The 25933-nt window shown below is 37.3% G+C and overlaps 1 protein-coding gene across 1 annotated transcript in view; it reads left to right on the top strand.

Moving 5' to 3' along the window:
* The first annotated feature begins 909 nt into the window (after nt 1-909).
* Nucleotides 910-25933, top strand: part of MALRD1 (MAM and LDL receptor class A domain containing 1) — a 292669-nt gene continuing 267645 nt past the window's right edge. Inside the window, exons 1-7 of the mRNA XM_075495520.1 lie at nt 910-1072; nt 5252-5392; nt 9582-9676; nt 9754-9915; nt 14555-14648; nt 20015-20158; nt 25142-25299. Coding sequence (XP_075351635.1) covers nt 910-1072; nt 5252-5392; nt 9582-9676; nt 9754-9915; nt 14555-14648; nt 20015-20158; nt 25142-25299 — 957 coding nt within the window. The remainder of the gene's footprint in view (nt 1073-5251; nt 5393-9581; nt 9677-9753; nt 9916-14554; nt 14649-20014; nt 20159-25141; nt 25300-25933) is intronic.

Here is a 25933-nt window from a genome sequence, read left to right as displayed (position 1 = left end):
TGGATTCCTGCAATGGGTGGCAAATTATTATTATTATTATTTTGACAAATTCTGACTGTGCTTCTTTGTATGATCATATTGTTCACTGTTCATAAGAATTCAGATATGGGATCCTAGGTGTCTCTAATTTTTTCCCAACTTTGGAAAACACTAGTAGTATCACACAAAATATGATTTTTCCAGAAAATACAGGAATCTAGTAATTTGGAAAGTATTCATTAATAGCCAGTTCATTCATGCATTTATGCAAATTGTGGTTGAGATATGATTCCATTAACAACTGGGTACTCTAAAGGAATTCAGTCATCATCTACAGTTGTAGCCCAAGTAAATAATAAATAGATACCGCTTACAACTGTTGACATCATGTGTCTAGGGGCTCTGAAAATTCTAATTCTTTCCCTAGATCAGTCACTTACAATCTCTTTGAGAAATTCAAAGTTGATTTTGTATCAACTGTTTTCTACATTTGATGCACAAACTCTTCATAAATTTTGTAAGCATTTGCCAACTCCCTCTGAGAAAAGAGAGATCTTTATGAATGTTGGTCACTTAGTAATTCTACTCTGTTGTCCTGTTATTTTCTAATCTATTTGCAAACTATCGAGCAATAGATCCAATCAGTAAGTTAATGATATACGCTTGACTTGCATAGCATGCACCAAAGTTTTTTAGTCATAAAACAATGTTATAATTCAGTTAAATATTATCCAGAGACACACCCGTTTGAAAGTCACTGCTTTGCAGAAACTATATTTCCCTTAAGCTGCAGATTCGGAAAGTCAGGTTCTAAAAACATCTTTCAGAGAGATGCGTGTAAACACAGCTTTTTCAAAGACACTTCATGACCAATGCTAGACAGTTAAAGTCATTCTTTTCCAAGTGAAAGTTTGGTTAGTACCATAGCCCATGAACAGATTCATATTCTTCTGTGCATTATATTGCTTTGCTCTGGTAGATACTCAGTCATCTAAAGGAAGTGAATGCCAACGTGGTGATGGCTCCTCTGCTCCAGCTGGGGAGCTGTGCATTTTCACCAGCCAGCGTGGAGAGAGCAGTGATGAGAAACAAGGTAAGTCTCAGTGGGCTTCATCATAAGTGTGATACGGTTTGATAACTGAACACAGCAGCAGAGAGAAGTAGGGGGGATTATTATTATTTACAAAAATGTTTGGGAATTCTTTTTTTTTTTTTCCCACCCTCTTCTTAATTTGATTTTCTAAGACAGTTTCTTCCTGCTTCGGTTTGATTTTTCCTGCTTAATTTTCAACCTCTGTACAGTGCAACTCTCTCATAAATCTTCATATGGATATTATGTAGCAAAGCAAGTGTTTCCTCATCCACATAAATTTAATGGAGATTTAACAAGTATTACTTTTTTCCTTAATTCGTCATAAAATTATTTGCTGAAATTCAGGTTTCATCCAAAATACCTAGATCAAGGCACAAGCGACAACAGCTTTTTTTTTTTTTCTTCAGTCTAGACAAGGGGGAAAATTTTCTTGAACTAATGAACTGATAACCATAGCTTAATCTTTGTCACATTCAGAGGCTATAAATACAGTTGCTGCTGTTTCCCTTAAAGGAAAGATCTAAGCAGTAAGAGTGAATTTTAACTGCTAGTGTCTGAGTAAATTTGCACCAGAAATCTACTCTTTTCAGAATATTGTAACACAAAATGATGCTGCAAATGATTTCATACGATACATAAGATAGTCCTGCTCTTTGAGGATCTTTGTTCTGAAGTGCGAAGAAGAGCTTGGATTTATCAAAACTTCTAATTTTAACTAAAAGCTTATCTAAGTTCTTCCACTTGCTGTGCAACAAAGGAAGCTACTGTATTTGCTGGGGTTTTAAGGTTTAGCTTTGAAATTTCAAGTAAATTGTCTTTAGATGAGCCTGTGTGTTTCTGTGCACGCTGAAAAATGCTAGTCAGAGCATGTTAGCAATCATTGAATTCAGCTGAAATCTGCGAGAAAGAGCAGTAACTTAAATCCAGATTCCTCAAATTACAAGTATGTGCCCAGATACACGTTGTTTTTCTTCTTCTAATATGACTCCCTGTTTGATCCAAATACGATGCTGATATCTGTTTGGAACAGGAGTCTAGAATCAACTCTAGGATACTTGATTTTTTTCCTCCGCAAATAAGACAATGGTTAAGACTGTATTGGCTATCAATACATTTTGTAACTTTATTGTGCTGTACTAAAACGTATTCAATGCCAATGCCTGGAAATTATGCCTGTTGAATCCCCTGATGAGTGACTAACACGTGTCAGGTTAGCATATTTTTTTTTTTATCACTTGCACAGGAGATGGTTATGCTACATTTCCCGGTATAGCCTTGAAATCCTCATTGTGCTTGGTCCTGGTTTCCCTAGAAAGAGCATTTCCTCCAGGCAGCACTTTCTATTGTGATTGCAGAATATGCAACAAGAGATGCATTCTTCCATTAATTTTTATGGAGGCTTTTTACACTTGTTTGTTGAGGGAATACTGCTATAGACAAATGCTTTTATGAAAGTGGAGAAATTAAAGGTTGCTCCAAAGACTAGTTTAGAAAGACGAGCCTATGGGCTCCGTGAAAGACCTAAATACCAAATAATATTGTATTTTAAGTATGGATGATCAAGAGGTGTGGAACTAGGCTGTGAGTGACAGGCTGTGGATGCTGGGCCTGGTTGGATAATGCTCTGGATCACTCCAGGAGAGAAGTTAGCTGTCAGACATAAAGATATAGATCAGGGTGTCAAATTTTTATCCTGCTGCCACCCACTCTTCTGATTTGGGATTATTGCAAAATTATTTTTCTACTTCAGTTTCAGCTCCCCGATCTCATGTTCATGACAGGTCCCTGCTGTTTTCTCTGGGCTCTAGTCAGGTTTAAAGATGTTCCTGCACTGAAAATATATCAAAGTTGGAATTTCAGATGATGTGTTTTTATCATCATTTTGGACTTCATATGTTGTTGGTTTGTGCTTTGCCACAGCATTGGAAAAGGAGCAGAATAAACTCTATAGTCATTTTTTATCTCTGAACTACTATTGCAAAATATTCACTAGGGGATGAATGATAACTAACGACTCTTAAAAATATTTTGCCCCCAGAACATCCCAAACTGAGATTTTATATACATACACACTTGAAATTGGACCTTAAACTGTAGTCTGTTTCTGTGAGACTTGGAATTTTTCCTTAGAGGTTATTTTAGATATTTGTTTTGTTCACAGGAAATTCTGCAAAAAATATCCAGAACATCCCACACATTTCTTCCTTCTGGCCTTTTCCTCTCTAAGCAGTGAATTTATCTTTGTAAATCTATCTTCCAGCAAATTTACATTGGTTTGCTTTCAAGTTATATTTTCTGTGAAAATGAATATTGCCTTAGAAAATAATCAAGAATGATCAAGGATTTATTTTTTTTTTTAAATTTAAAAAGGTACTGTTCTTGCTATTTTGTACATATTGATTTTAAATTGTTTTTTCAGCTATGAGAAAATTCCTGAGAAAATATTGAACGTGATTTGGTGCATTTCATGTAACGTGAAGCAGATAGGCCTCAGCAGTGTTTGTGCTTTTGAAGAATCACTGACATGCTTTTCAGACACTTAAAGAGCTAAGGAATAAAAGCAGCAGTAAATAGTTGGTTGATGAATCAGCCAATCTGCACATTAACTTGAGTATGGAATGCTTACATGAATTATATCTATTTTTCCCCTCTCTCACCTTATAATTAATTGTTGCAGCAAGTTGATGTGAATATGAAGGCCATGAAATTGGACATCATAGTGTGACTATAAACGCTGCAGTTGCAACTTTATTTAAAATGATTAGTGAACTGTGACAATATAGAATAGACTAAAAGCATTAGCAGGGGCCTGGAGTGAGCACCAATTTGAGAGGGAACGCAAAGGCATTGTAGCTCTCATGTCTAGCCAGAATCCCGATTAGAAGGCAGAGTCTTAACCTATCCTTCTCTGCTGCGTGAGAGAAAATGCGGGTGAACTGAAAATTTCCACACAGCTCATGAAATCTGGAGACAGTCCCACATTCTGGCCGTTCTGCTTGGGGTGAAATTGCAATAAGCTTACTCTTTACAGAAGCATCTGATTGGACTTTTTTTTTTTTTTTTTTAAATAAATCCTTCCACCACTACAAGAAGTGGTTCAAGGAGTGGGGCTGTCCCCCTGACAGGCACACGCAAGCTCTTTCATTCAGCTTGGATGAGATGCAAAAAGGTCTGTCTGACACCAGAGCAGAAACAAACATCTGTCCCTCCCTCCCAGTAAGCAATTATTTATCTGGTTGCATACCCACCTCAAGTTCCCTGAATGAACTGGTACACCAAACTGGGTCCTGTGCCAGAAAGACATGTTCTGCCTCCCTTTTCTAACCTACGCTGCCCTACAGGGGAATGTGGAAGGGGGAGAAGCAGTCCTTCCCCACCACGTTGCTATGTGCACTGGAAGAAATAAGGTCAGAGGAAAGGCAAATGGGGGGACTATGCCATTCTGAGGACTTGTTCCAGCTCATCTCTGAACAACGTGGTTTCTGCTTTAATGCAGCAGCTTAGCAGAGGTGATGAGCACTGGTAAACTTTGGAGTATATCAGATGATGAGAGCCTCACCTTTCTGTTATTAGGCCCCGGGGGGTTTCTGGGAATGGGTTTATACTCCAAGTTCCCAAAAAATGCAGGTTGTAAAATGGTGAAATAAACAGTAGCGGAATAAAAAAGTATTTTTGCTACCTGGTTATTTCCTGGGGTTAGGCTTTTCTTTTTCTATGCAAGAACCCTGGATAAACAGAGGATATACTGAAATTCTTCAGCCAATAGCTGCAGTATATTTTAAGAACAGCCTCTGCGTATAAGCTATGCTAGCTTGAACAGTTTCCTACAAATAGGTAGCTACACACATATTTGTGAAGAAAAAAGCATATGTTGTAGTGGTATTATATAAATGGACTGGTTTGGGTTTGGTTTGGTGGGGGGGAGGGCTTGGTGGTTTTTGGTTTGGTTTGGTTTTTTTTTTTGTTTTTTTTTTTTTTCAGTGTTCATTCTCTCTTGTCTCTCCTCCGCTGCCCTGTTTCTCTTTGTTCATGATTTAAAAATTCTGGTGTTTCTTACTTTTTTTAGGAGCCCATTCGGAGTGTTTCTGTGTGCTAATTAAATAGCAAGTGATGGTGAGAGCATATCCCTTTCCTTCTGTTGTTGAGGTTTTAATTTTTTGTTTGTTTGCTTCAATTCAGGTTCCTCCTGTGAAAAGTGTGATTTTGAAACTTATCTATGCAAAGCTCTTCATGAATTGAATTTACAGCCTGGATGGATAAGAAGAAATGGTCGATCTGGCATGGGACCACCGTACTCTGACCACAATGGGAATGACAGTGGTAAAAATTCTCGTGTTCTTTGAAGGAACCATGGACTCTTACAAATTATGTAGTTCTCTATTTTATTTGCTTAATTTTACTAATTTCCTGACAGTTCAATTGTATTCTGCCACATGTTTTCTGAGCACTTGTGTCCTGGTTTTTAAGTGATTGTAATTACAGTAACCCAGAATTCCAGAAAAAAAGATAGTATTCCAGAAGCAATTCTTGTTTTTGTGGAGGAGTAAGTGATCAGTCATTGAGTCATGTTTATCTACCTGAGTGACCTTTTCCTGTTTTGGAGATATCGGGTGATAATTTCATTCTTGATGGTTGCAAAGTTTATAAATGAATATTGGGTCCCCCATTTTGAGATGTATTTTCATCTCTTCTTGGATTGGCAAATGCCTGGAGTGTGTGTATCTTACCTGTGGCTAATATTACTGCTCCAAATATTTCGAGAGAAGATTACTTTGGATCTGGGGACAGGAAGAGCTTTGACAGCCTGTTTGAGCCAGCTCCTCTCTAAATCTTATTACAATTCCACTTTGAATCAAAGACTGTCCCTCAACTAAGTAATTTATTGTCCCTGTCCTCAGACAAAATATGTCCTTTATACTTGTCCAATTGCCAAGTTAACCCTGCTTTCCAAAATCTGTCGTCTTCCTCCTGCAAGACGTGATTTTCTTCATACCTTTTTAGCTAACTTGAACCAATTTTTAGCTGCAGTAAGCTTTCTCCTGCTTTCCAAAGCTGTTAGAAGGCTTCTGTCTAAGAAAGCAAGGGAGGAGGGACAGAATTTGATGGGGACCCCTAATCTCACAGTAAAGATGTGAGCTGGTTGAAGTACTCACCCTAAACTGTTTAATTCTCTTCTCCATGTTTTCCATTGTTCTCTTTCCCTTTTGCTCCACGCCCCCCCCCCCCCCCCCCCCTCTCCTGTGCACAAGCAGTGCTGCAGCAGCCCTCAGAACAAGCACCTGAAGGCAGGCATGCAGTGTTGGAGAGTGTACAAGAATATGACCTTATGTCGGACTGATGTCGTGAGACTGATTAGCCTAGGTGTTTTTCACCTCATTCCCAAACTGTGATTATCTGGGAGTGTGGAAATCTGTACTGTTCTGAAGCAAGCAGCACCTCCTACACATTGCGTAAGCTACCAAACAGATAGAAGTTCCATGTAATGATTAATGTGAATTGGTGGTTTAAAGGTGAATGCATGGAAAGCTTCCTTAGAAATCAGCAAAATGAAAACGGCACAGAACTTAAAAAATTTTCAAAGAAAAAACATCAACACCCCCCCCCCTCTGAATTTTCCTGCAAGTTCTCATTCCACAGCTGATAATTTTTGTGATGCTCTGTAATTAGGAAACTTTTGTCATGTGATATGCTTCTAACAACTTCATTTTTTGCTTGTGTGTGTAGCATACAAGCACATCCTGCTGTGTGTACTATGCTTCTGAAAATAAGGCTGCTCTTAAATAAATGTTGATTTGAACTGATGTTAGTATAAAAATTTGAGTAACTACCAAGCCTTTTTCATAAACACAAATTTTATTTCAACTATGTAAGTTGTGAAACACTTTATCTTCAAGATAATAACAGCTCTTTTCATCAAGAAGCAGATAAAAGACAAATACTATGGAATAAAAATATAGGAAACTCTTGGCTAGAGTCAAAATTAAGAAACCAGGCAAGTCTTGCTCTAGTTGAAGTTTCTAAGGTTTGTGCTTGATTCGTAGTACACACTGCATCAGGATGTAGCAAAGACCTGAAAGATATTCTTGCTTATAACCAATAAAAAAGGTTACCCTTCTCTTGCGAACAACTAGGGGAAGGGGAGGGGAAAATTTAACTTATGCGGACACCCAAAGCCAGCAAAAGTTTGAGAACCATCAACTTCAAGTGTTTGTTATGGAGGAAAGAAAGTGTTCAGTCACCATTGACTTGTTTTTGGTGCTTGGTCACCATTGTGTCTGCCAGGTCTGAATTGTGTGGTAGCCATATCGATCTAAGTTATTTTGATCAGATAACAGAAAGCTTGAATACTTGTACCTATTCAGCTTTCTGAGGGGCTGTGTACTTAGATCTGTGAACTGAATGGCTAAGGAGATTTAAATGTATTTGGTTATTTCAGTTTTCTACCTGGAGAATGGCTAAACTGTACTTTCATTTTCTGAATGCTGGTTCTAATCGCCTAGGAAATATTTATCTCCTTATGGCAGCTATTCAAGTTTTCCCACTGCTGGTGACTCAACAGACTGTGTTATCAGTTTTATGTTGGTTCCTGCTTAAAGATCAGAAATTATATGGTATGGTGACAATTGAGCAGAGTATGCTCTATGGCAGAGTATTAAAGGGAAGGCTTCCTGCCATCAGGATAAGTAATTGCACGTGCATTAGCAGAAGAGCAAAGATCACTTGGTAGATGTAACTCCGTTGAAGATTTATGTAATTATTTACTAGAACGCAATATGTTTTTTTAGATCTGTCTTTTCTCATGGTTCTTATTTTCACTGAAAATGTGGTTGAACAGACTAGTGACAACCACTTTTAAAAAACCCACAAAACGAAATGCAACCTGTTTTTACTAATTGAAACCTGTTATCTATGTAGAGGTTCATGTAAAATCACTGCTCAAGTAATTTCTTAAAATTACTCTTTCTGCCCCATCTGTGTAAGACTTAAAATTCCTGTGGTAGGTGAAATCTGACCTTGTTTATGAGTCTTAGATACATTTATCATTAGGGAACTAAAAGAAAAAAGTTCAAAATTTTATGGAAGTTAAAAACTAATGAAACAGATTGAAGTCAGGGATAGGGCTCTGCTGAGGCACCAAGCCATCTGTTGTGGGTAGGAAGAATATCCTTGCAGCTGGCAGGCCCTGAAAGTGCTGCCTGAGCAGTCATGAAAGGCCTAAAACCTAGGGGAGCATGGCCACTGCTCTGGTAGGAGGCTGCGAAATGCTTCTCTGGGGGGGATTGCTCAGCTGGCTCCAGCGCTGACCTAGCCTTATGGTCCTTTGTCAGTGACTTTCCAGTTGCACACAAGGATGAGAGGTCAGGGTGGGTAGTTTTGTAAATGAAGTATTTAGATGTTCCCACATATCCTCTGATATTTGGTTTCTGTAGTATTCTTTATCTTTAGGACTTTTTTTTTATTCCTACAGTCCCACTTGGCTTTTTTTATCCTTCACCTTTCTCCTTTAATTTACATGTTAGTGTCCGAGAGCAACAGTTTACCTGACATTGCTTGAAGTTTGGGAAGGAGAAGAGAAGGGAAAGGAATTAAAAAAAAAAAAAAATAATAAAAAAAAAAAAATAGGCTGAGCTTCCCCACCCCCACATCCTTTAACATCTAACATCTCTGAAATCTTCATGTTCAGGAAGAGCCAAATTTTCTCTAGCAGTATTTGATATCCTAAAATAGGGTGGTTGCTTTCCATCTTTTAGAATATCTGAGAGAATATTGTCAGGAAGAGACACAATCAATCAAAAGGCATAGCAACAACCATATTTCACTGTCTCTTGTTGAGCTGTTACACTTTCAAGTAAAGCAAAGCTTTAATTTGGACTTGTTTTGTACATGGAAAGATAATGGTATCTTTAATGGTAGTGTGGAGATTCTGAAGACAAGCCTTTATACTGGGAGTGCGTACAGGGATACCACAACCTCCTCTCTGCAGTGAGGCAATTTTCTGAGCAGCCAAAAAAAAGACCCGTGTCCTGTGGAACAGAGGAACACCATAGCCTCCTCTCCCATCTTCCACCACCTCCTTAAAGACTTGAACTGTTGTAATAAATCTGTATTGTTGGTCACAACAGTTTGTTGTTTAGGCATGAAATATGTGATCAATAATTGGAGTTTAAGTTCTTTGATCAGCTTGCCGAGTTAGTCTTACTTTGTCCCCAAATTTTGCACTTATTATTTGAGTATTCAAGCCATCAGCACATGAAACATTTTGGAACCCTACTTGAAATTTCAGCAGGAAAATGGAGCAATGCTATGTCAAAATTTAATATGAACAAAAGCTTGGCACACAATGGCTACAAGTGTGATATGAATCTGAATCTGTTCTGGGGAAAAACTTCTAGTTGGCTTATTAGTTATTAATTTATACCTATATGTATGCCTCTTCTTGTTTTACTGTTATTTTTTGTATAACTTTTCTCCAAGAACCTAAGATTTTTTTTTAAATTCCTTTTAATAGCTTATTTCCTCTCATTGTCCTCTGAAATGCGATCCTCTTCTGCAACTTTAAGGACTAATGTTTTCCTTCCAACGGACACAGAACACGTTTGCCAGGTATTTTGATGCATAGTCCTTGTATTCATTGTTTGTCATGGTACTTCCCTGGAATAATCAGACCTTTTTTGTCCTAGATTACATTTCATTATTGGATCAGTCAAATGAGTGGAACGTTGATGGTGGGTCTTCAAAAGCACTCTGAAGATACTGTTACAAACATCTGGCAAGTTTCAGGAGAACTGGAAAATCAGTGGAAAGCAAATACCATTACAATCAATAGCACTGAAAAGTATGAGGTTGGTAAATTGGTAAATCAGTCTCATAAATTATCAATGGTAAATCAGTCATAAATTATCTACCTGCCCATACAGGTGATATACCTGGCATCTTAACTTTCAATACAGTATTCCCTTAGCCTCAATCTGGCTGTACTGATAAACTCAAGGTTTAATTTATATAGGAAATACCATTCTATAGTATGAGATACTGTTCTATAGAGATGCTTCAGGTGACAAATACTGTACTTAACTATTCATTGTAGCTTTGAGCCTTTGTCACAGAACACATGCATATGGTTTTATTTTGCTCAAAGCTGCTGAAAACAATGCAAGTCTCATAGGCTATTTAAATATTTTTACATGTGCATTTACACAAAACATTAACACAGTAAATGTAACTTAGGGCTATAATACCGTGGATGATGTATACTCAATGTTATGCATAATACTGGAGGGAAAGGGGGGAGCAGAGAAGAAAATCAGAGGCATTTCCTCCTACAATAGTTACTGTGAAGAGTTGGTTAGCATACAAACCTGAAGGCATGAGAGCACAACATCATTTCAATAAACCATGAGTAACATAATTACTTGACTTGCAGAGGTAACATTGTGCTAAAGCATCCAACAAGATCTAGATTTTTGAAGTAATACTTGCCTGCTCAACCCTGACTGAGAATGTATGTTGTGAAATACCTGTACCTAACTCAACACAAGTATCGTTGTTACTTGTCAATAACTTACGTCTACCTGATATGAGTGTATCTATGGCAATCTGAGATTGTACTGGAAGGGTTTACTTCTAGATTTACTTTTTCATCCTTCATGTTGTTTAGAAAATTGAGTGAGTCTGGGAATCGTTAATATAATATGGCATCTTCTTCCTCTAAATTGCTGGATCCAAATACTAATTAGATTATTGCTTGCAAACATTGTTATCCTTTGGTTCACTATAAAGTGAACTGATGGGCACAGTCCAGCTTTAAAGAGGCATGTGTCAAACTTACTGCAGTAATCATTACAATTGGCTAAAGAAACGTAGCTGAGCACCTCACCAAACCTAGAGCCTGAAGCTGAGCACACTTTCTCCTTTGGTTGCACATTTTTCCTCCAGTGACAACTTGCAAGATGCTGGTCATACAAGTGAATGCAATTCATTTGCCCTTTTGCACTTGTTCCTTTGATATGATAAGATTTTTAGCCTACAGGGCTACCTGTGGCATTTTTTGAGATAAAATTTTGATGATTAAAATTTCTATGGAAAAAAATGCATGGGAAGAAAATACTTTTTTTTTGAGTGTGTAAATCTCTTTGAAATAGAGTGCTTGAGTATTTTTATCAATTTTGCAAGCACACTTGAGTTGAGATTTTAATTAAAATCAACCTCCGCTGCTTATTTTCTTTGCTCATTTTGATGTTGACTATTTAATACTTTTGTCTCTTCCTACTAAAAAAAAACCGTCTTGATTATCTTTATGGGATAGGGGATTTGGTTTTGGCTTTCAAAAATCTCCAGCTATAGGGAATTCTGAAATACAAAGATTACCACTTCTTTAATTACTCAACATGTGACAAGCTCGATATGTCTGGTTTGGCTGGAGAACTGTATCATGGTTTCCTCTCCTAAACTACTTTCCCACTGTTCTATTGAGAATAAATTTCTGTCTCCCAGACTTCATTAAGGGGAATGGTTCTGGGCTTGAGGTTCACTTTTTTCTTCATGCTTGATTCCCGTGTTTTACCTTGGGCTTCACTGCTGCACTGGGAATCTGTCCCTGTGGCTGCACTTGTGTGGGAAGCCCAACCTGTGTTAGATGCCACCTACATCCCCACTACAGCTTTCTTTGCCACTAATAGAGCTGCAATGTTAATTTGTTCTGACAGCCACAGATATTGCATATTTAGGCAGCAGTTGTTAATTACAGTTATGAGCAAATAGTGTCATTAAGTAGACATTTTCATTCCAGATTTTTGGAATGAAGGAACTCTAGACTTTGTGTGAGAGGGGAAAACTGAACAATTTTTAGCTCAAATAAATGTGAATGGGGGTCTGTTTGGTTATTATCAGACTGAACTCCTCAGGGGAGGGCAGATGGGTATCTGTGCTGGATAAAGCCCGGGTAATCTTTTTTTAGACCCGAGAGCAGCTGAAGGCACCTAGCATCATTTTCTGTCATCTGGAAGTGGGGAAATTAAGATGTGATGAAGAAAAAAATAGAACTGCCACTTCTCTAGAGTTGGGTTGGGTTCAGAGTTGCAGCACTGACTCTGCTCCTAGTTCAGTCAGTAGTAAACCTTTCATGCACTTCAGGGCATCTGACTCCCCTCCTGTCGTCCAACACTTTTAAATAGAAATAGTTGTTTTCTGTTATCATTGGAGAAGCTTCCTGGGGTGTTCAGAATACCAGGATGTGTTGAATGTCTACAACATCAGTCAGCAGGGAGTAATTTGTAGAGACATTGATAACATATACATTTAAAGCAAGTCTCTTAAATCCATGCTTTTTATTATATTGACCAAGTAAACAAACTGTTCATGAGTTTTGATGAAACACAAGTTGTTAAATAATTTGTGTGTCCACTGGAATATGAACTTGAAGCCACCTCTGATTTTGGATTTTGCACCAGCAAAGTGAGATAGCACCTCTTTAGCATTGTCTAAATCGCTTTGTCTCACTTAAAAATAAAACCTGACTATGAAGCCCTAACTGCAAGTTATATATAAATATATATTATAAATGAAGTTATTAGTAACTAGGTTTTGACTTCACAATGAAAAATCCCTGTGAAAAGGTCAAATATTTGTCAAATCCTTGATATCAAGTAATATTTCTTGTGTTTCTAATTACAAAACAGTGCACTGGATTGTTTTAGAACCTTATCTGAAAGCATGTAATCATAGAAACAGACAATATGAATATGTTATTTGCCCTTCTACTGGTGATGTCACCAAAGTACACATTAACTATACATGTTGTTGCAGCAACATTCAACAATTCAAAACACTGTTTTCTGAAACAAATCAAAAGAACAAATTTCCAAGGTACTGCATTTCAGTCATATAAATATATTATTGAACATGATATGATGCCATTAATATTTAGTGTGACATAGTTATTCTTTCCAAGTAGACATCAACAAGAAATGAAATAAACATCATTATATCAAAAGAATTTAAAACAAAAACTTATATCAGGATTAACCCTGTTCCTTCAAAACTTATGGATTTCAATGAACTGCATTCTTTCCCTTGTGCTACAGCTGATCGAAGAAGTATAAACACACAGGTTGACATTATTTCTTAAAAATACTATATTAGAAAATGTAGTTGTCCATGTGTCTGATAACAATGGTCTTCATGGAATAATTGCCAGAGAAAGTGGTTACTGGTTATCCTTCTCTTTGTTGTGTTAAAAAAATTGAAATATATATATGTGTGTATATATATATATATAAAAATAAACTAGACATGGATTTCTCACTGGTGATATGGCAGATAACATTACACTTCTCTCTCTCTGGTTATGTAATGCCAGGATAATGTTACTTTACAGGCTGCCACATTTCTTGTGCAGGTCAATTGCAGCTTAATAAAAACAAACAAACAAACAAACCCCCCAAAACTCCACCCCCCAAAAAAACCCAACTCATAACATAATGGTCATATCCTTGGCTGAGTTGTGTCATCTGTACTCTTGATGATAATTTATAGGATAAATGCAGGTGTTCTGCTACATTCTCTTAAGCTATGCACAAAATTGCCCCTGAACTCTAAAGCCAATATTTGAAAACTTATTATCTAGCTAACACTGTGCATTCATTATTAAGAGCTGGAATGTACCTCCAGGTAGATCGTGCCTCCAGGACTCTGGAAAAGCCTGGAGCTGTAACATCCCAAGATATGGCTAGGGAGTAATTTAAGGAATGTTATTCATATGATTGATTTGTTAGGTTGTTTTGATTGGTGTGTTTTTTGTTGGGTTTTCCCAAGGACTGTGGTTGATCAGTCCCCTTCTACATCACTGCAGAAAAACTTTGGTAGTCTCTACATTTACAAATGTAGATTGAAATCTGCCCTTAAGATAGAAATGTAAAATATTTGTAACTTCTTGTGTATAGAAGACTTTGTTGGAGGGAAAAAAAAAAAAAATCACTGTTATAACATTAGAGCAGTATAACAGTTGACCAAGTAATCCTCAAGGTTTGTTTTGGCTAAAAACTTGATGAAAGGCTTCTGACTAATGGTGTTTGTTGCTCTGACTTTGCTCCAGGTCTCTGATAAATTCTGAAAACAACCTGAAAAGGTTCACATTTTTAGTCTCTGGTGGAATAATGGCCTGATAAAACAAAAGTTTGTGTTTCTTAACTCTCATGATCCTTGCTTAGATTTTAATGTATTTTATTGTGGTTTTCAGATCTTTCCTGTTAAATACTACTTCACTCTTGACTTAGATGATTAGACTATATATCTGTGCTGACAAGCCACAGATATGTGAAAAAGCCAGGATGGTAATCCTCCAAAATTGTTAAGTGCATGATTTGAGTTCTCATATTTCTAATAGAAACTCTATGGACTAGACTGGCATATCTTGGAAGGTTTTTTCTCGTCTGTGACACTGGTGAATGCTATTTCTTGTTGATTTGCTGTTAATCTCTGCAGGTTATCTTTTGGGGGATGGTGGAGACCCAGAGACAAGATGAAACTGTTGCCATTGATGATATTACTTTTAGTGAAGGATGTTCTCTGGCATGTGGTAAGAATACCTGTTTTTCAGGAGACGGATCATTTTACTTTGTCTTTCCCTTGGATTAGAAGAGAAAACACAAAGGAAAGCCTTTTGGTATTCAAAGGTTTTCTTAACTCCGTAAGTGTTTTCATCTGGCTCATTTTCATTCCTTTAAACCATCATCTGTCTTATCACATCTAAACACAGTTACAAAGAATGACAATAAATACCTTAAGAAATCTGGTACAGTATAAATGTAGCTTCCTGCAGCCAGGAGAGCATTAAGGCCTCAGTGGGCAGAAAGGATCTGCTGGTTTTGGTCAAAGAATTGATGTGTTCAGCCAGCTCAGGAAAAGCTTTGGAGCAGACTTTAGGGAGATTCCCAAGGCACTTGTGTGCATTTTTAAATGTGTGAAGGTCCTGATCCTCAGCTGTGTAGTGGGGCTGTTTTGTTTTGCTCTGCTACATCCAAGAGCTGTAATGTCAGGCTAGTCAGCTCTGCAGCCAGACTATCCCTGCATGTTGGGATTCTTTAGTAAAACATTTCCTATTTCTCTTTTCAACCCAACGTATTTTCATGGGGAAGGAATACTACCCGTCCTAGCATAAATTAGATTCCTTGCTGCTCTGTATTACATGAGAAGATTGCACTGTGGCACCTGTGTCACATCCTCAGGTGGGCACAGTCCTCATTCACATCACTTCCTTTGTTTTCCTGCCTCTGAGTTGTAGCACAGGCACTGAGGGTTTGGTCTTTAAATTTAATTTGAGGTATGGAATGCAGTGTTTGACACAAACCAAGCTAGGTTACGTGATTGGTTTTGTGTACTGTGGTCTAAAATAAAGCTCTCTAGATTTCCCAGTAGGAAAAGCTATTGAAAACAGATGCACATGGTTATTAACATATTAGAGTGCTGAGTAACTGTAGGCAGATAACAGTAAGAGCAAGATACGAATCCTAGTGTAATGATTCAGGCAGGCATACATATTTATTTCAAACGGGATCTTTATTAGGGAAATGACGTTTCAGGTAACTAAACTTAGTCATGTAAGTCTCTCCATGTTTCAACTTTCTTACAATGGGGAAATATAGAAGCAAATGTTATACAAATATTTCATGGTAGGGCCCATCTTGCTTTTCTGTTTTGTAGAGGTTTTCTAGCACTACTACTTAAATGAGCAAGGATGCTAATTTAAAACTTTGGGCATACTGGTCTATGAACTCAGGTAAGTTTACAATGTGCTTTCTTTGAAAAAATGAATTTGAAACTGACAATGAAAAGAGGACAGATGTGTGATTCTCACAACTTCTTTCTGTTCCTTGGAGGATTTCTGCAGATGAAAGGGCAGGTTTAAAATGGAAAAAAATGCATTGCTAGATTCTAGCAACCTGTATAATTGCTTAGCCCATTCCTGGAGGAGGATACAAATCTCTCTGTAGAAATATATTGGCTTTTTTCATAAACAAAGTGCTTCTAAAGCAAACAAAAGTGAAAAAAAAATCAGTTATAGAAATGAAATACTGTCTCAAAGAGATAAAAAAATCAAAAATTGAAACACAAACAGGGTGTACTCACCAGAACTTATAAATCTAGGTGTTAAACTTACCTTATATGGCAGCTGTTGAAGTATATAGTGTGGCATACAGATTGAGCTGCTGCACTGTTAAGTACCTCAGGTATATTCTAATAAGAGCCAGTTCTTATCCTGTGCTTCCCCGTTAGGAAAAGTCAGCTTCATTAGGCGACATCTAAATTGCTCACAGCAGCCAAAACCAGGGTCAAAGGATCTTAATTTTCTCCCTGAAAGAGGAATTTTATTACTGAACATTATCTAATAATTAAAACAAAAGGTCAGATTAATGGTTGTTTGAATTTTAAATAATTTTTTCTCTAGTCCTTATGGAATGTCTGAATAAGAAGACTTTAAATGAAGACCACTTTAACTGCATGAAATTTGTAGTTAAAATTTGCATTTTTAATGTACCCTTCATGATTTTCAATCCCAGTGTAAATGCATGTAAGAAATGACCTGTGCGTTTGTATTCACTAGTATGACTGTGCTTTTAGGGTCATGAGTAAAATAGCTTAAGTATTTGTGCTTTCAGGAGTTTCTTGATACAAACTGTGATAGCTAAATATAAATGTAATTTCATTAAGTTTTAAGTTTTTTCTTCCCTTCTCTCCCTCTCCTGTCTCCCAAACTGCCCCCTTTTAGTCTCTTGTCCAGTTCTGCTAGACAGTAAACTTCATGCATTTAAAAAAAAACAACCAAAACCCTGTCTTCAGTATAGCAATTTAAGATACTCTACAGTTTGTAGTTTTCCCAGCAGCTGCCAAATTGTTTCAGTTATCACTCAACAAAACCACAGCTTTTTATTATGTAATTGCATATGTACTGCAGCAAAAATATTTTAGCTGTCAAATAGAAAATATTAAAGCTGTGCTCTAAAACATACATAATACAACATCTCCTTTAATTATACCTGTAGTAGACCTTCTATTCAAACACTTCATATTCTTATCCAAGTGTCTGATTGCCCTGCAGAACTCCCTCTTGACTCCTGATGAATTATATGTGTGAAGAACTCTATTAACATTGTCCTTCTGATCCTGCTTTGAAAACAAAGAGCCCCAAGGCATGAAAGTGGAATGCTGTAAGGGAGAATGAGGTTTTTGTCCTCCTTAAGTCACTTGTAATGCAAAAGTGATACATCTTCTCTGCAAAGCTATTTTTTTCTGGAAAATTGGAGTCATAATATATGTATTACTTATAATGTATAAATTTTGACAAAAATCCAGTATGAATACTTCAACTGAAAAAATCTCAAACTTAATTCCTTAGTTAATGCTAATCATGCAAAGATGTAGCCTTTAATATCACAGATGGAGAACCAGATGCAGGGTCTTTCAGATGAACTGCTATAGGGATGGCAGTCAGAAAATCCGAAATACTAATCGTACTGTTGTCTGACATGCTGCAGAATTAAGAGCTGGAAAATGAGTGTTTTGTCCCAAGAGACTGAGATTATTGTCCAAACAAACAAACAACCCCAGAAATATTTACAACTAAATTAAAAAAATGTAGAATGAATCAAAATGGTTTGCTTCAATAATTAGAAAGTGTTTAGAGAAGAGTTTTATTCCTTTTGAGTGTATTCCCAACTTTTTTCAAATGTTGAAATTTGACAAAATCCATCCTTTTCTAGACCAGTCTAGAATTTTGTATTTCCATGCGAAATAAGTTTTCACAAGCTCTCCTCACTTAATACACATGGTTTGAAAAAAGTGCACATGTTTATGCAACACTGGAACAAGGAAGAAATGAGAAGTTTGTAGCATCATCTGGACAAGACATTTCACTGAGATGTCAGTAATGTGAATAACACAATAACTCTGAGATGCAGTAGGCAGTAATGTCCATGTATACTGACATAAAATTGTTTCCTCTGTACAGTTAGGAATCTCCATGTTTTCTCTGAGATACCCTGACTACTATTTAAAAGTTTGTCCTAACCAGAAGATTGCCTTTCCCCTGCAATAATATTAAGAAATGGAACTTCCATTATCATAGTGCAATACTGTTTAAAATCATGACTTTCTTTCTGTAGCCATTATTAATTTCAAAAAATTTTGCAGTTACAGTCTGGCATCTCAAACTTCATAGAATCATAGAATCACAGAATGGTTTGGGTTGGAAGGGACATTTAATGATCATCCAGTCCAACCCCACTGACACATGGGCAGGGATGTCTTACACTAGACCAAGTTGCTCAAAGCTCCGTCCAACCTGACTTTGAATACTTCCCATGATGTGGCATCCACAACTTCTCTGGGAAACCTGTTTCAGTGTCTCACCACCATCATTGTAAAAAATTTCTTCCTTATATACAATCTAAACCTACTCTCAGTTTAAAACCACTGCCCCTTGTCCTGTCACTACAGACCTTGGTAAAAAGTCTCTCTCCATCTTTCTTAAAAGCCCCCTTTAAATATTGAAAGGCTGCAATAAGGTGTCCCTGGAGCCTTCTCTTCTCCACGCTGAACAACCCCAGCTCTTTCAGCCTTTCTTCATAAGAGAGGTGTTCCAGCCCTCTGATCAATTTTGTGGCCCTCCTCTGGACCCACTCTAATAGGTCCATGTCTTTCTTATTCCAGGGACACCAGAGCTGGATGCAGTACTCCAGGTGGGGTCTCACGAGAGCAGAGTAGAGGGGCCTCTGTTGGAGGTCACCTCCATTGACCTGCTGGCCACACTTCTTTTTATGCGGCCCAGGATACGATTGGCTTTCTGGGCTGCAAGTGCACATTGCTGGCTCATGTCCAATTTTTCATCCACCAGTATCCCTAAGTCCTTCTCTGCAGGGCTGTTCTCAATCAATTAATCCCCCAGTCTGTACTGATAGTAGTGATTGCCCTGACCCAGGTGCAAGATCTTGAACTTGGCCTTGTTGAACTTCTTGAGGTTCACATGGGCCCACTCCTCAAGCCTGTCAAGGTCCTTCTGGATGGCACCCCTTCCCTCTAGTGTATCGATTGCACCACTCAGCTTGGTGTCATCTGCAGACTTGCTGAGGGTACACTCAATACCACTATCTACATCATAATGAAGATATTTAATAGTATTGGCCCCCTTACGGACCCTTGCGGGATACCACTCGTTACTGGTTTCCAAATGGATGTTGAGCCATTGACTGTAACTCTTGGACACGGCCATCCAGCCAATTCCTTATCCATCTCACACTCTATCCATCAAACCCATCTCTCTCCAATTTAGAGGTAAGAATGTTGTGGGGGACTGTATCAAAAGCCTTCTAGAAGCCCAGGTAGATGAAATCCATAGCTCTTTCCTTGTCCACTGATGCAGTCACTCCATTGTGGAAGGCCACTAGATTCGTCAGGCATGATTTGCCCTTAAAAAGTTCTTAAAAATATGTGGTGATGTATTCAGAACATTTTTGGTTCTAAAAAGAAGCATTCTGTTGCAGGTATTATGGAGAAGCTGCTGAGTTTAACCTCTCAGTTAGAAGTGGTTTTTCTGTAGCTATCATCTAGAAAAGTAAATAGGTATTTCTTGTTATGACATGTCAATTTTTACGTTTCCTGGCAACTCTCTTTGCGGAAGTGAATTCATGAAGGTTGCAACGGCTGGCTAACATAAATAACACCCCATTGCTCTGAAAGAAGCATCCATCTTTAGGGAACGATTTTTTAAAATGGTATCGTTAAAGATGGCACCTTGAAACTAGACAGCACTCAGTGATACACGCTTCTGAAGTAACCAGAGGCAGAAATGTTGTCAAGTGGTTTAATAAGCATATGTTTCTAATGAGACGTAGTCTCATAAATAATGACTACTTAAGAAGTTAAGTGATTGTTTTTCTTGTCTTTTAGCACCGCAGACTTCCAGTTTTGAGCTTGGCATGTGCGAGTGGCATTCAGATCAGCTGGCTGAGCCTGCTATGTGGGCACGACTGCAAGCTGGGCACAAGATTGCCTCCTGTTCCTTCCTGAAAGATTGGAGCAACAATACCGAAGGTGGGAAATTTAAGTTACTGCACAATTACTAGCTGTCATGAAGAATATGGTGCTTTTTAGGACACGGTGGTCACCCAATGTAGAAACAGAACAAAACCATGAAAAGTAATTGTATGTATTTTGTACTTAAATTAGCTTTTGCTTTGACCATTTAGTAAGGGCGCTGTGAACGCACGTGCTGGTAAAACATGAAAGATTTTAATGTAAGAATTCCCATATAAATTAATAATTGATTTAGTCTCCAGTTAATTCTTTGTATGAGATCTATGCATCAGTTTGGTGAAATTAAATTAAATTAAATCCATCTGAGCCCACAGCCCTTGCGTGTTTTTTTCTGTTTTGTTTTGGTTTTGACACTTGGCAGTTTTACTTGTGTAGTGCTACTATGTTTGAGCATACAGTCAGGAATTTAACTTTAAACCTTTAATTAGGGGAGCTGTAGAGAAACATTTATTATACAAAATAGTTTATTACTCTTAAAAACAATAAAATTAATCCAGTTGCAATTTTCAGAAGTAAAGAGCAGCACTTGTTTTTGAAGTCCTTGTGTAGTGCTTGTCTATGGGTTTATGGGAAAGGTTTTTGAAAGCTTAATGGATATAAATGTCTAAGTGTGGTAATGTGAAATGGAATCGCCTTGCCAGTTAAGTGTTTGGCTTGTCTACTGAGACTGCCTTTAAAGGGGTTAAGTAGCACTAGTTGTAATAGTATAATTTGTGATGTAGCTTTGAAGAACAGATAGCGTGGAGATTACTGCTTGAACTCTGAGCCCACAGAAATGGAGTACATCTCATTGACAGCAGCAGAATGAATGCTTAGATATTGTTTTCATTTTAGAAAGATTTTTAAAATAAATTTTATTATGCATTTCAACACACTCTAGTAACTATAAGTCAAATTATAATGGAATAGCAAGCAAAAGTGCTTGAGTGTATACACTCTGTTAAGATGAATTTTTGCATGTTAGCATTTATGTACGACAGAGACCATATAGACTAGTAAAGCAGATTTTTTTCTCATCTTAAAAAAAAAAAAAAAAAGACAGACAGAAAAGAAGTCACACCAGCTTTCAATTTCCACTGGGATATCTAACAAAAATGAGACTTTTCATTTGATTTTATTTTAAACACCTCCCTGAAAGGTGTTGTATCAGTGCCACACCTTAACATGATACCTCAGGGGCTAGTAATGGGTATGGATTTCCCTTTTATGGCAATATTGTGCTAACAGAAAAGATACTGAAATTCTGTAAGTGGGTTTTACAGGACCAGGTCACAAGCAATGTCTATTGAAACAGAACACATTTTGAAATGTTTGTTGTATAGGTGCTTGGGCATTATTGTACAAATATGCACAGGTAGCCAAGTAGGCTCAACATATAACACAAACAACTGCTTGGGGCCATCCCCTGTGTTTCCATGTCATAAAAGAAAAAAGAAAATGTGAGAAGAAATAAGTGTCAAAACAACACACAATTTAATTCATCATTAACATTGGCAAGTATTGAAAAATCTGAACTGTGATTGCTCACCTCTCAATATATTATTTCTACTCATGCAGATTTGTTAAGGCATAAATGAAGAGGTTGAATATTAACTAAAATTCTAAAAACTAAAGAAATGGTATGCAAACTGCAAAAATGCCATGCTTGAGGGCTCAAACCTGCAATGCAAATAGAGCTTGACTAAGCTTTAGTTTCTGATTTTGATCAAAGCTTTCACTACCATAAATAGAAGAGAGGTAAGAAACTAAATTATAAAGCAGAGGTCTAGACGATTATATTTATAAAGAAAGGATTGCTTTTAGGCTTTGAATAATCCTCCTTTCCCAGTATTCTTAAATTTAATAAAATACTTTCTGTCCTTGGCGGACTTTTTTTCTTTGTTCTTTTATTGCTTCTTTTCTCCAGTGTTGTATTGTAGGCACTTTCTCTATAACTTTTCCTCTTAATTTCTCTAGTGTCAAAAGTTCTTACAGAGGTTTTATATTCCCCTGCAATACTGTTCAGAAAATACTTTTTTGTTGTTGTTGTTTTCTTCACTGATGTTTCCAGTGCGCTATGTAGTTTCCATACTTCATTCTTCTCAGATTGGATTGATCTAGTTTCCTACATCTGGGGTAACACTTCCTTAATAAGAAACTAATGAAACCAATTCTCTGCATAATAAAAATAAAGATTATGAGGTGCAAAAAGAAATCAAAGGAAGTGTCATGGTTTTTAAACCCAACATTTCAGGTAACTAATGATAAAAGTCCCTCAAGTTTAAACATGAAAAAGCAGCCAAATCATTAGACTATGTGAATCTATTACATTACTCTTTTTTATCTTTTTTTTTCTTCAAGATTTCATCCATGACTTGTGAGTTCATGAAAATTCACCTTCAAAGAGTAGAAACAATGGCAGTTCAGATTTGACCTCTTCTTTCCGCAAAATGGTTGAGTGGGAAGGTTGCAGGGGATTGGCTCAGAGACTGAACAGTTCTCTGCTGGGGAAGAGAACTTGCCAGAAAAGGAAAGGTCCCACTCTGCGGCTCAGTTTCAACTGAAGGCTCAGTTGTTACTCTAAAACTAGTAGCATAGATTCAAAGTCGTGTAGTTTGTGAAAGAAGAAAACCCCATGGATTAAAACAGAAGGAGTGACAAAAGATTTGAGTCAGAAAATGGTTAAGATGGAACCAAGAAGCTAAATATTTATAGGCTTTGAGTGTTCAGTGTAGCAGGACACAGCTCACTAGCTCACCCCAGCTCTAAGAAGACACTCGGCCACCTCAGCAGTAAGTTGTAAGCTCTTCTTCTAGCTGGGCTCCATTGCAGTCAGTGGCTGATCTTTCCGCAGGACTCCAAGATTTTGCTTATGACAGGCAAAATTTTTCTTCAAAAGTGAAATAAGTAAGACCATCTATCTAAAACCTGATTAAGCAGCCACTTGGGGAAAATAAAAGGTTTTATGGAAAGATATTAAAGTCTCTTTATGCTGGCAACCATCCCCGCATCTCTTGTCAGAAGCACACACATCTCCGACTCAATAGCCCGACTACCGCATTAGCAGGAATGAAGTGGCTTTTCTGGGATTCCTGTTGTACTTCTAAAAACATGGGGAAGTTTGGCACTTCAGAAACAGAAAGTAATGAAAACTCAAGAGAACAAGACGTAAAGAAGGTCAGAGCATAAACACAGTAATATGCTTTGCAGTGTGTTGGACTGAGGGAAATTCAGACCTTAGAGAAGAGCTGCAAAGTTTGTAACAAATGAAACAAAACCATTCCAAATACTGTTAATCTTTAGAGAGCTACTCGATAAATGTTGCCTAAAAGTAATAATAATTTAAAAAATCCCTGGAAGAGGGAAACAAATAAGTACTTTAGCATAGTTTATTGCCTACCCAGTTAAACTGACAGGTTTCTACTTTTATAGGCTATAGACGAGGGGAAAAAAAATAATAACAAGTCAGCATTTTCAGGACAGAAGTTTCTGGAGTCTTCATTTCTGAAAGTAGGCCTCAGTTTGTCTCAGAAGCATTCACAATACTTGCATAAAACATATTCCCTGAAGAACAGTCAGTATCCCTTTTGGACACAAGATCATTCTGGATGTTTCATAGAACTTTTGCTTATTCTAGTGCTGTTCACTTGCTTTCTTATCTAAAAATCATGTCAACTTCAGTTTGCCCTGTTTTTAAAGATTCAGGAACTTAAACTGAAAGAGGAAAAAGAATGTTAACTATCATTAGGCTCAGAAAATAAAATTGTTTGATTTTATAATGGCATCAGAGAATTCTGAAGTTAGATAAAGAACCGGTAGTGTAAATTCTAATGTTGATGCATATTTCTCTTCTGCATGATGCAGTAGTCATAGAAGTGTAGATGCTTTGTTGATCTCTGTCAAACAGAATGCTGGGTTAAATCTATATAGTTGCCTTACGTCAAGGTTAGCTGCTGTGGCATGACATTACAAACCTAATTCCAATGAAATTGCAACTATGTATTTCAGTGTAAAACATTGCATAACACAAAGAGTAAACTGGTAACAAAAGGAAAATAATGTGGTCCCTTACAAAAACGAACCTTTTCCTTGTGAAATGATGCTTTCTCCCTTCAGCTTGAAATAAACTGTGTAACATCTGCATTTGAGATAAGTTGTATTTAGAGACATGAACACAGAAACAGCTAACTTAAGACCTTTAATCAGCCCTTGTTTATTATTTTAATAGCTGCTTCAGAAGGCAGCAAAATATTCAGTGACTCAGGAGGGGGAAAAAAGACCTGATATATTTGGTAAAAAATATTTAGCCTTTTTATTTCTGACAAATGAAAGACACTGTTGAGGGGACGGAGTACTCTTTTAGATCTCTGTAGGAATGCTTTTATAAGGGGCAGTAGGTCAAGAAGAGCACAGATTGCTTTTCTGCTTCAGATGGAAAGACAATATGCTTCCAACATTTTGTTGCAGAAATTCTGGCTGAGAAGTAAAGACCTTGATTACATTGTGGAGATGTTACTGTGTCCTGTAGCAGTACGGCAGAATACTTCCCTCTGTCACCTTCCCTGTTTTTTTTAATTTTTGAAGATTCTACAGAAGCATTACTGTAAAAAGCATATTTTCTGGAAATCATAGTGGAAGAAGGAAGTTTCCAGTTTCCAAATGTATTTGCAATTAGGTATTGAAGGGTTGTAAATGTAAGGAGGCTGAGCTGAATGTGGGACTGCTTATAGCTTTTAACATGCAGAGTAACAACTTCAAGATACTATCAACTGATGTAATTCTTGGTTGCTGGAGCTATCTGTGAATCAAATGAAGATAGATATATATCTTTTTAATAGGAAACACATGACATCCGAGTCACATCATCAGCGTGATGATCAGATTCCATTGTTGTCAGGATGGGTCTATGGTTTAATTACAGGAAAGCAGTCCTTATTTTCATAGACTGGAAAAAAAAAATATCTGTTTTGTGAAAAAAATTCACTTTTTTTTATTTTTCAGGCCATTTCGAGTGGTTAGAAGCTAACGACAATGTAGTATATAAAAGCATTTACCTTAACAGCTCCATATGTCATTGCTCCAGCAAGAATTGCCATTTTCAGTTTCATTACTCCATGGCAGATAACAGTGTTCTCAAGGCGGTACTGTTGACTAATCAGGTAAGAAGAAACATGCATTCATTTTCAACAGGTAAAGATACAGCAGCCCAGGTGTTACCAGTCAAAATGCAAGGAAATATGCCTGCTAGCGCATGCCTGCCCCTTAAGTTAGTTTGTGCAAAACAATAACCTGGTATTGTTCCACTAATCTATGCAATTGTAAAACCTGGGTATTTGCCATCTCAGCTATAAAGTAATTTGGTGGGTGAATGTTCTGCAGTAAGACTTCACGGGCAAACTCCAGCTATTACAGAATTAAATAATTTGGGGATTTCAGGGGAAAAATCTATAGTAACAGCTTTTCTAGCCTTCTTCCTATTCTGGAAATGGGCAAATAAGTGCTTTTCTCTATGGAGACACAGAAAAAAGGAAAGTTGCTGGCTCAGGATGTCTGGAAAGCTCTTGCTTAGCCACCTGATTTGCTTTGCCCATGTTTTAGAGCAGTAATTTTCCTATTCTTCTACCTATTAGTAGATAAAATAGCCGTGTCAAACTGAAACAAAGATAAGATGCAAAAAACCTGAAGTGTAACACTACCAAGGGGTCTAAATATAGGAACAGGTAATGGAAATATCTTATTTCTTTCCCACTGTGTCTTCAAGTATTCATGAAAACAACTCCAGGCTCTTGCTCA

This window comes from Mycteria americana, chromosome 2 (assembly GCF_035582795.1).
Source record: "Mycteria americana isolate JAX WOST 10 ecotype Jacksonville Zoo and Gardens chromosome 2, USCA_MyAme_1.0, whole genome shotgun sequence".
Lineage (NCBI taxonomy): Eukaryota > Metazoa > Chordata > Aves > Ciconiiformes > Ciconiidae > Mycteria > Mycteria americana.
The sequence above is the reverse complement of the archived record's forward strand: the minus strand, read 5'-3'. Positions and strand labels throughout refer to the sequence as shown.